The sequence below is a fragment of the Priapulus caudatus genome, unplaced genomic scaffold, assembly GCF_000485595.1.
Source record: "Priapulus caudatus unplaced genomic scaffold, Priapulus_caudatus-5.0.1 Scaffold74, whole genome shotgun sequence".
In the NCBI taxonomy this organism is placed as follows: Eukaryota; Metazoa; Priapulida; class Priapulimorpha; order Priapulimorphida; family Priapulidae; genus Priapulus; species Priapulus caudatus.
Window position 1 is genome coordinate 320,665 of NW_014577135.1, and position 11,671 is coordinate 332,335.

The 11,671-nt window shown below is 46.4% G+C and overlaps 1 protein-coding gene across 1 annotated transcript in view; it reads left to right on the top strand.

Moving 5' to 3' along the window:
* Positions 1-6,531: 6,531 nt before the first annotated feature.
* LOC106821453 (CUGBP Elav-like family member 4) overlaps positions 6,532-11,671 on the top strand; it is a gene marked incomplete in the record, with an annotated part of 62,107 nt that continues 56,967 nt past the window's right edge. The window contains 1 exon segment of the mRNA XM_014826266.1: positions 6,532-6,793. Coding sequence (XP_014681752.1) covers positions 6,559-6,793 — 235 coding nt within the window.

The window sequence follows — 11,671 nt, forward strand, 5'->3', positions numbered from 1 at the left end:
AAGTATTAAGTGCTTGGCCGCGATCGCAGCCTTGGTCGGAGATTGATCCAACTTGCAGAGGCCTTTGTGCCAGCGGTTGCTATATATATATATATGACCTGGGGGCGGTTAGTTGAGGGTTGTCCGCATAGACGAACGTTGCCAGTGCTACTATAGCACAGGCCGAGGAAGCAAGGCAACATAACATATTCTCTGACTCATCATTGTTTGTCGTCATGATGCTGCCGCATTCACAGAAAATGCGGTTAAATTCACTTCATGCACCACTACTACCCCATATATATATTATATTATATATACATATATCAAGAGCTAATAAACTCACATATACATACACATATACATATAATACAAGGATAGGTTCTAATCGACTCACTGCATTGGTTACCTGAGCGATGGGACCATATAAGAAGCCACCACCTGTTAATGGCCTACAACTACGCAGTGCATTATACCACCACCCTGCCTTCTCTTCTTCAGTCTTCTTCTTCCCCTTCTTCTTATTTTTTCTTCCTCTCTCCTTCTTTCTCTTCTTCTTCTTTTCTCTTCTTCGTCTTATCTTCTTTCTCTTCATCTCTTCTTCTTCTTTCTTCTTCTGTCTTCTTCTTCTTCTGCTTCTTTCTTCTTCTGTCTGTCTTCTTCGTCTGTCTCTTCTTCTTTCTTCTTCTTCTTTCTCTTCTCGTCTTCTCTTCTTCTCCTCTTCTTCTTTCTTCTTCTTTCTCTTCTTCTTCTTTGCTCTTCATTGTCTTTTTCGCTCTCTTTCTCTCTCGCTCTCGCCTCTCTTTCTCTCTCTCTTTTCCGGCGTCTTTCTCCTTCTATATCTCTCTCTCTCTCTCTTTCTTTCATCTTTCTCTCTCTCTCCTCGTCTCTCTTATTCTCTCTCTTCTCCTCTCTCTCCTCTCTCTCTCTGCTCTTCTTACTTTCTTTCTCTCTCTCTTCGTCTCTCTTCTCTCTCGCCTCCTCTCTCTCTTTCTCTCTTCTCATCTCTCTCTCTTACTCTCTTCTCTCTCCTCTCCCTCTCTCTTCTATAATAATTATAATATATAATATATATGCGAGGTATATCAGAGTATACGCAGAATACATTATTCAAGTATCAAGAGCCCATAAGGGGTTAATGGGCTCTTGTTCGTATCCATCATAACTGATAAACATTTCCGTTCTGTGGAACTAAAGCTTACAATTAATTGTCATGTATGTACAAGTTTTCAATCACTTGTGATTAATGCGATTTTATGCTAACATGATGACAGGTTACGACTTGGTCACTTCGACTTTGACGTGTTCCTCGTTTATCGGGTTTTTGTCAATTATTCGCCAGTCGATTAAAGTAATTGTATGCCTATGTAATAGCTTCTTACAAGGGTTTGGTTGACGTGTGTGTAAATTCCTGAACGTGGTGCCCCAGTATCACCAAATGATCTCGTCTGTTTCACATTTTTGTTGTAGAAAAGAGGGGGGGGCAAATTTTGTAAACGTTTATGCAAATTACAGCGCTGTGGGTAAGTAATTACTCCGCGGCCACGACAGGAGCACACGTGTCGACACATTAGTTCGTCCTGTCAACATTTGCTGGTCAACGATATGCAATTTCACGTCCGCACCCCCATCTTACTGTGAACGATTACTGTGTTCAAAACGATGACACGCTGTCATCAAGGAGGGGAACTGGGACTGTGTGAGTGTGTGTGTGTGCGTGTGTGTGTGTGTGGCGTGTGGTGTGGTGTGTGTGTTGGGGGGGCGGTGAGTTGTGTGGGTGTGAGTGTGTGTGTGTGTGTGTTTTCTGTTGTGTGGTGTGGATGTTGTGTGAGAGTGTGTGTTGTGTGTGTGTGTGTGTGTGTGCTGTGTGTGTGTTGTGCGTGCGTGTGTTGTGTGTGTGTGTTTGTTTTGGCTGTGGTGTGTGTGTCCGTGTGTGGTGTGTGTGTGTGTGTGTGTGTCTGTGTGTGGTGTGTGTGTGTGTGCTTGTGTGTGTGGTGGTGTGTGTGGTTGGTGTGTGTGTGCCTGTGTTTCTGATTGTTTGGTGGCGCGCAGCGCGCGCGCGGCGCGTTGTTGTTGTGCTGGGGTGTGTGTGTGTGTGTGTGTTGTGTGTGTGTGTGTGGTGTTATCTGATTGTTTATGCCGCGCGGCCGCGCGCCGGCGCGCGGCGGTGTGTGTGTGTGTGTGTTGATGTGTGTGATGTGGGTGTGTGTGTGTGTGTGTGTGGGTGGTGTGTGTGTGGCTTGTTTGTTTGTTTTGTGTTAGTTTGTTGTGTTGTGTTTGTCGTGTGTGGTGTATGTGTGTGTGTGGTGTGTGTGTGTGTGTGTGTTGGTGTGTGTAGTGTGTGCGTGCTGTTTGTGTGTCGTGTGTATGTGTGTGTGGTGTGTTGTTTGTTTGTATTGTTTGTTTGTTTGTTTGTGTTTGTTCGTGTGTCTGTGTGTGTGTGTGTGTGTGTGTTGTGTGTGTGCTGTGGTGTGGTGTGTGTGCTTGTATTGTTTGTTTGGTGTGTTGTGTGTGTGTGTGTATGGGTGTGTGTGTGTGTGCTTGTTTGTTTGTTGGGTTGTTTGTTTGTGTGTGTTCTGTGTGTGTGTAATGTGTGGATGTGTGTGTGTGTGTGTGAGTGTGTGTGTGCGTGTGTGTGTGTGCTGTGTGGTCTCTGTCGTGTGTGTGTGTGGGGGGGGATGTGCTGTGTGTGTGTGTGTGTGTGTGTGTGTGTGTGTGTGTGTGTGTGTGTGTGCGCTGCGTGATGTGCAGTTTTTGTGTTTGTTTGTGTGTGTCTGTGCTGTGTGGTGCTGCCATGTGTCTGCTCTGTGTGTGTGTGTGGTGGTGTGTGTGGTGTGTGCTGTGTGTGGTTGTGTGTGTGTGTGTGTGTGCTGTGATGTGTGTGTTTCTGAGTGTTTATGCGCGCGTTGCGTGGTGCGGTGTGTGTGTGTGTGTGTGTGTGGTGTGTGTGTTGTCTGTTGTGTGTGGTGTGTGCTGTGTGTGCTCTGTTCTGTTTGTTTCTGTTTTGTTGTTTGTGTGTGTTTGTGTGTGTGTGTTATGTGTGGTGTGTGTGTGTGTGCGTGTGTTTGTGTGTGTGTGTATGTGTTGTGTGTGTGTTGTTTTTGATTTGTTTGTTTGTTTGTGTTTGTTCGTTGGGTGTGTGTGTGGTGTGTGTGTGTGTGTGTGTGGCGGGGTGTGTGTGTGTGTTGTGCTTGTTTGTTTTGTTTGTGTTTGTTTGTTGGTGTGTTTGTGTGTGTTTGTGTAGGTGTTAAATGTGTGTGTTGTGTGTGTGTGTGTGTGTGTGTGGTGTGTGTGCTTGTTTGTGTGTTGGTGTTTGTGGTGTGTGATGGTGTTTGTGCTTGTATGTGTGCTTGTGTGTGCACTGTTGTGTGTGTGCGTGTGTGTGTGGTGTGTGTCTGTGTGGTGTGTGTGTGTGTGTGTGGTGCTGTGATGTTGGTGTGTGTGTGTGGTGTGTGGTGTGTGTGGGTGTGTGTGGCTGTGCTGTGTGTGTGTGGTGTGGTGAGTGTGTGATCTGTGTGTGTGTGTGCGCTGAGTTGCTGTTTCTGATTGTTTTTGTGCGCGCCGGCGCAGCGCGCGCGCGCGCGTGTGTGTGTGTGTGTGGTGTGTGTGTGTTTGTTTGTTGTGTTTGTTTGTTGTGGTGTGTGTGTGATATGTGTGTGTGGTGTGTGTGCTGCTGTGTGTTGGTTTGTCGTGCGTGCAATGTGTTGTGTGTGTGTTATGTGTGTGGTGTGTGTATGGTATGCTGTGTGTGTGTGTTTGTTTGTTTGGTTTGTTTGTTTGGTGTTTGTTCGTGTGTGTGTGTGTGCGTGTGTGTGTGTGTGTGTGGTGGTCGTGCGTCTCGTGCGTGTGTTGTGTGTGTGTGTTGCTGTGGTGGTGTGTGTGTGTGGTGTGTGTAGTGTCGTGTGTGTGTGCTGCTGTTGCGTGTGGACCGACGTATATGGGAGTGCAGTTGCCGTAACGATATAGACATCTTTGCCCGCGGACTAGGCGTTTGTTGTTATTGAACAGTCGATTGGTGACGACGAAGACGCTTAAGATGTGCTTGGTGTTAGCTTCTTTGCAATTGACAGCTGTCTGTGTCATGAGGGCCGCTTATATGAGCGGTTGAGCGTCTGCTAACACCACTCCTCATCGCTTGCATAAGAGGCCTTCGCCTGTGCCTACGCTGCGACATACAAACCAGGATGGACAAGCCATCAACGCTGTAGCGTTTAAAACTAGGTTAAGTTATAACAACGCCAGGATATTGCAGTGACGCTTGACATTCTAGCCAGGGGAAAATTCGGCCAGAGTGACTTCAAATCAGGAAGACTTTCAGTCAATGTGTACATTCAAAACCAAGGTGAGAAAATTTTTAGGAACGTTAGTTCCAACACAGGCTCGCGCTTATTGCAAGTTTTTTCAAGCCTGTGGAAATACGACGTTTGTTGTGCAAATCTATAGTATCACCGGTGGAGAATATCGATGTGTAAGTGTGTGTAAAATAGGAATAGCTCTGATGGAGTGCCCTACTCTCTCTCTTATATCTCTCTCTGCTCTCGTCTTCTCTCTCTCTCTCTCTCTCTTCTCTCTCTTCTCTCTCTCTCTCCCTTCTCTCTTCTCTCTCTTCTCTCTCTTTTCTCTCTCTCTCTCTGCTATCTCTCTCTCGTCTCTGTCTCTCTCTCTCTTTCTCTCTCCTCTCTCTCTCTCTCTCTCTCTCTCTCTCTCTCTCTATGTATATAATATATATTATATATATATATATAAATATAGATATATGCGAGTATACACAGTATACGGCAGAATACATTATTAGTATCAAGAGCCCATAAGGGGTTAATGGGCTCTTGTTCGTATCCATTCATAAGCTGAGTAAACATTTCGTTCTGTGGAACTAAGCTTTAGCAATTAATTGTCATGTATGTACAAGTTTTCAATCACTTGTGATTAATGCGATTTTATGCTAACATGATGACAGGTTACGGACTTGGTCACTTCGACTTTGACGTGTTCCTACGTTTATCGGGTTTGTCGAATTATTCGCCAGTCGATAAGTATTGTATGCCTATATAATGTAATAGCTTCTTACAAGGTTTGGTGACGTGTGTGTAAATTCCTGAACGTGGTGCCCCAGTATCACCAAATGATCTCGTCTGTTTCACATTTTTGTTGTAGAAAAGAGGCAATTTGTCAAACGTGTTTATGCCAATTACAGCGTGTGTAATTAATTAATCGCTGCCACAACAGGAGCAACACTGTCGACACATAGTTCGTCCTGGAACATCTGCTGGTCAACGATTGCAATTTCACGTCCGCACCCCCATCTAGTGAACGATTACTGTGTTAAAAACGATGGCACGCTGTCATCAAGGAGGGGAACTGGGACTGTGTTGAGTGTGTATCGTTGGTGTGTGTGTGTGTGTGTGTGTGTGTGGTGTGTGTGTAGTGTGTGTTGTGTGTGTGTGTGTGTGTGTGTGTGTGGGTGTGTGTTGTGTGTGTGTGTGTGTGTGGTGTGTGTGTGGTGTGTGTGTGGTGTGTCAGTGTGTGTGTGTGTGTGTGTTGTGGTGTGTGTGTGTGTGTGTGTGTGCTGGTGTCCTTGTGCGGCGATATGTGTACGACTGTGTCCATAGTGTTGTCGGTGTGTTGCGTGTTGTGTGGTGTGTGTGCTGTGTGTGTGTGTGCTTGTGTGTTGTCGTGTGTGTGGGGCTTGTGTGTGTGTGTGTGTGTGTGTGCGTGTGTGCTGTGGTGCCTGTGTGTGTGGTGCTGTGTGTGTGCTGTGGGTGTGATGTGTGGTGTGTGGGTGTGTGCGTGTTGGTGAAGAAGAAGAAGAAGAAGAAGAAGAAGAAGAAGAAGAAGAAGAAGAAGAAGAAGAAGAAGAAGAAGAAGGCAGGTGGTGGTATAATGCACTCGTAGTTGTAGGCATTAAACGGTGGTGGCTTCTTATATGGTCCCATCGCATCAGGTAACCAATCAGTGATTCGATTAAACCTATCTTGTATATATGTATATGTGTATGTATATGTGAGTTTATTAGCTCTTGATATATGTATATATATATATATATGGGTAGTAGTGGTTCATGAAGTGAATTTACCGCATTTTCTGTGATGCGCAGCATCATGACGACAAACATGATGAGTCAGAATATGTTATGTTTGCCTTGCTTCCTCGGGCGTGCTATAGTAGCACTGGCAACGTTCGTCTATGCGACACGTCAACTAGCCCCCAGGTCATATATATATATATAGCAACCGCTGGCACAAAGGCCTCTGCAAGTTGGACAATCTCCGACCAGGTGCGATCGGCGGCCAAGCACTAATCACTCATCGAACAACGGAGATGAAATCACGGATCATGATGCGTATCGGGCCGCAGCGCTAACGGCAGAGCGTGGAGCGTGGATAGCGGCGCGTGTAGCCCGCCGACCCGGCCCATCACACCTGACTGGTCATAACGGTATCTAACGGTACTTTTAGCGGCCGAACAAAGGAAAGGACTGCCGCGCGGCGCGGCGCATGCCGGGAATGAATTACACAGATGTAAATGAACGTAAACATGCGGCGGCAGGCACATTTCCCCCCGTTTTCTTTCCCAGCCAACATGGCCGCGACAATTGCAAACGGCGTGCTGCACAGCGACGCGCAGCTCCTCAGCTCACTGACAAACGGCGGCCACGTGAGCGCCATGCCCGCGAAGGACCACGACGCCATCAAACTGTTCGTCGGCCAGATACCACGCAACCTCGAGGACAAGGATCTACGGCCGCTCTTCGACCAGTTCGGAAAGATCTACGAGCTCTCGGTTTTGAAAGACCGCGTAACGGGCATGCACAAAGGTAGCCGTGTCAGCTTTTATCGATTTATTCAAATTCGTTGCAGGCTTGTCTCTCTCTCGGCGTTGGCGGCTCGCGCGCTCTCTCTCGCTCGCGCGCGCTCTGTCTCACGGTTCTGTAGCGCGGCGGTGCTGAGGCTAGCTGCTCCTGTGTGTCTGCGTTTCGAGATTTGTGCGGAAGAAGACGTCTAGCGGTGAGTGTCAGTATAGAAAGAGGGCGAGAAAGCGGCTGTTTGTCGTTAAGGGCTGTCGACGACTCTGTGACACCGACAGTAGGCAGACGCTGGCAGAGAGCGAGAGAGAGAGAGAGAGAGAGAGAGAGAGAGAGAGTGAAACGCTGGGTGAGTAAGGATGCGGTGTATAGCAGCATCGTTCGAGGATGCCAGCGATGGCGACAGGAAGAGAGAGCGAGAGAGAGCATGCGAGCGCGCGAGAGAGTGAGAGTGAGCATGATGTGGCCGCGTGAATATCAGGATGGCGGAGGCTCGGAGCCTACGCTCTCCGGCATAGCTGTTGTATATAACGGGCAAGCATTGAGGGTTAGCTAGACAACAGCTGGACGCACTAGGGGGCGACCGTATTACGCTCGCCACGCTCCGATGAACCCACTGTAATGCCGTTCGCGTCCTTTATATTCCCGTTACCAGCAACGCGTACGAGCGCCACATTACAGTACTGTACCTGCTCGCGTTTGTATGCAGTGTATTTATGTATATATATATATATATGACGGAGTAACAGTCAAGTGACAGTCGAGTAAAAGCAGCGATGTACGTTCATGCTAAATCTAACCGTGTAAAATCGTTAGTTCAGCAATGGGTCAGTTTCGGCGAATATAGTAACGTCTCTGTTAGCTAGCGTTCAATTTCCCACCTGAGCTCGTAAAACGTATGATGATCATAATGACTTGTGACTAATTAAGTCACAACAAGCCTATATGCAAATATTGAAAATATATCCGTATGTAATATTCGCCACCGCATCAGTATAATCACACGCAACGTCATCATGTAAGTAGGGTTACTCTTTTTCCCCCCGTATATTTAATACATATGCGCGCACTATGGAGGGTCTCGGTGTTACATTTTGTTAAGAGAAAATAAATTTGCGCAGAGCTTTAATTTATGTGCACTTTACGTTAATTACGAAATAAGCCATTTCTCGAATCGACCATATGTTCTTCAGTTTCTAATCATGTGCACTAACGCTTGGGCGTGCAATTTACAGAATTAACGTCTATTCGAATTTACCAATTCGTTGCGGAAATATCCGGTATATTCCACGCTGACTTACTTGCGAAATTTCTGTCTAATATCGCCATAGATTCGCGGATACGCCAGGAAGTTTTATTTATCAGAGGACTTGTATAAAATCAGAGGAATCTGTATATCAGATAATTCTATATATCAGAGTAATCTGTGGATATCAGAGAGTTAATTAGTAGATATTAGGATAACAGTGTTTATCAGAGAATTATATATATATATATATATATATATCAGAGAAATCTGTATCAAACACGAATTCTACGTATCCAAGAAATCCGTGTAAAGGATTTTTATGTATAGGAGAAATATAGATTTCACGGAATTATATATCTAATCTATATTTCAGTTCGTATGTATATATGTATGTATGTATGTATGTATGTATGTATGTATATATGTATGTATGTCCCCTATGCCCGGCCAAACCGCCCAAGCGATCTGGATGCAATTTTCAGAGGGCTATTTTACAATGGGCAACGCCGGGTATCCCGCTAGTATTAGATAAATCTTCGGATTTCGTAAAATTATCATTGGCTAGAACCGGTGCGGGACCTTGCGTGAATACTATCGTGTCAACCCACTTGTTATTTCTATCGACTACAAGCCGTGTGCTCCCGCGATCCACGAAGCACGTGACCGCCAGCATCGCTCGTCATGATATTGGCATGTCGTCGTTCCTCGGGACGCATGGGAGGGGAAGCTAGAATAACGGCGGTAGCCCGCTGGCGCTCTCTTCTCCACTTGTTGACCTGTGAACGCGGCTACTCGCTAGCGTGACACATAACGGTCCGTACGCGATTGTCAAGGGTTGCTCGTCACGTTTATCGGCTGCCATTGCAGACGTCAGTTGCTTAACGATATTGTTCGCGTTTTGTTTCCATCGGCACTGGCCACAGATAACTGTGGTGTTGTGTTGCCGCCACAATGTGTGTTGTGTTGCCTATGCAAACAACATTATCAAACACATGTACTTTGACGAACGTGGCTGTCTATTGTAGATGTACATGGTCAGCTACGGCCGATATCGAACTAACGTACGTGCTTAACTACTGAACATGGTTAACTGATGTGACTATAAATTACCATGTGCATGGCTAAACACTGTGTAGCACCCAGTACTTAGTTGATGAACGCACCCAGAGCATCTATGAATTTAATCCGTGTTTCACCTTTCTAGAGTTTTGCGTGCAACCTATGAATCTTTATTTGGATGACTTGCATTTATATTCGATGTGCCTTGTGTGTACTATAAAAACACAACGGGAATCCTATCATCGCAACATCGCCAGCATCGCAGCATGCAAATGACTGTTAAATTGAGTAGCTTTAGTTCCTTTTAAAAACTACATCATATACAGAAATATTCTACGAAACGAACGAAACGACTTACTTTCATTATTGTAACTACAAACGACTGCATTGTTGCAATTCTGACTTAATAACTTCGTCATCGTCAAAAATATGCTGGTTCGCAGTAGATGTTCAATGTAGTTATTAAAACCAGGGCTGTTAAGCCACTTCAGCTGTGCTTCGACTATCTAGACTATTGCAGTCATATTCGCTTGTACATTAACACATGTTTCCTAAAACTATGATGTAACGTGAGCTTACCCTCGATTAACTAACACTATTGCAACAAAATCTCGATATCGCGTGTGTATCTCCGTCATATTACAGATATCATTCCACAACTTTACATGATTACGTATGTGCGTTTTCGTACTTCACCTTATTTCATATATTTTTCTTTATGTATCATTTATTTTTCCGTCCTCGATATAGTCCCCTGGACTTTGAAGACTATTATTTACGAGGTTACGAGTTCATGTATATATTTATGGGCCTAGTTATTAGAGTGCAGCTAATGAATGTTATCGTATAGTGTAAATTCACAAGACTATACATATAATGAGTATGGTGCGGCTCCATACCTACAACCTGTTCAGTAAACAGCCGCGTCGTACACCTTTGTTCGCACGTAAGGCATAGTTTTAAATACAATATAGCTCATTAATTGTGTCTTAACAATGACCCTAGTAAACGATTCATATTCTTTGTCTGTGACGATGGACTCTCTCCGTGTCGAATAAACACATAAACGTTTGTCTCTCTATTTCCTATTGGAAGTTTGAAACATTAAATAACGATAGATTATCATACACACACACACACACACACACACACACACACACACACACACACACACACACACACACACACCTGTTGTGTGTGTGTGGTCTGTGAGAGGGACTAGTGAGAGTTAAGAAGGCTGAGCTGGGGTGTGGGTGTATGTTTAGAGTTGTAGAGAGTAAGAGCTCGGATGAGCCTTGGGATGTGAGTTTAAAGCCTGGCTGTGAGATGTATGTGAGAGGCTGAGAGTGTATGAGAGCTGGACTTGTGAGCGTGTATGTGAGATGCTGTGAGTGTGGAGAGCTGGGCGATGTGATGTGTATGTGAGAGGCTATGACGTGTAGAGCTGAGGATGTGAGTTGTAGTATGTGAGGGCTGTGCAGTAGTGAGAGCTGCGCGGCTGTGAGCGTGTATGTGAGAGGCTGTGGAGTGTGAGGAGCTGGGCTGTGCGTATGTATGTGAGAGGCTGTGTAGATGTGAGAAGCTGGCTGTGAGTGTGCATGTGAGAGGCTGAGGCCATTGAGTGTGAGAAGCTGGGCTGTGAGTGTGTATGTGAGAGAGCTGTGAGTGTGAGGAGCTGGGCTGTGGTGTGCATGAAGCTGCGGCTGTGAGTGTGTATGTGAGATGGCTGTGAGTGTGAAGAGCTGGGCTGTGAGTGTGACGAGCTTAGCGGCTGTGAGTGTGTATGTGAGGAGTAAAGGGCCAGTCTGGATGTGAGTGTAAGACTGGACTGTGAGTATATTGTGAGAGCTGTGAGATAGTAAGAGCTGATGGCCTGGGGTGTTGAGAGTAAGAGCTGAGGCCTGGAGGTGTGGGTTGTAAGAGCTAGGACTGTGGTGTATGTGATGGAACGGCTGTCGAGAGTAGAGCAGCAGCCTGGGTGTGGTGGGTCGTAAGAGCTGAGGCTGGGCATGTGGGTGATAAGCGCGTGGACTGTTAGTGGTGTGTGAGGAGGCTGCTGAGAGTAAGAGCTTGAGCCTTGGGGTGTGGGTGGTAAGAGCTGAGGCCTGGGTGTGGGTGCTAAGAGCTGGACTCGTGACGTATGTGACGAGGCTCAGCTGTGATGAGTAAGACTGAGCCTTGGGGTGGGGGGTGTAAGAGGCTGAGCCTGGCGGTGTGGCTCGTGTAAGGCTGGCGACTGTGAGTGGTATGTTGAGACGACTAGCTGTGAGAGTAAGGCTTGAAGCCTGGGTGGTGTGGCGTGTAAGAGCTGCAGCCGTGGGCGGTGTGGGCGTGTAAGAGCTGCGACTGTGCAGTGGTCATGGTGAGCGAGCTGAGGAGCAGTAAGCGTGAGCCTGGAGTGTGGGTTGTAGAGAGCTGAGCCTGGCGGCTGTGTGTAAGAGCTGAGCCGGGGTGTGGGGTGTAAGACGTCTGAGCCTGGTGTGGGTGTAGAGCTTGAGCCTGGGGTGTGAGAGTAAGAGTGAGCGCTGTGGGTGTGGCGGTGTAAGAGCTGAGCCTGGGTGTGGTGTAAGAGCGTGGACTCG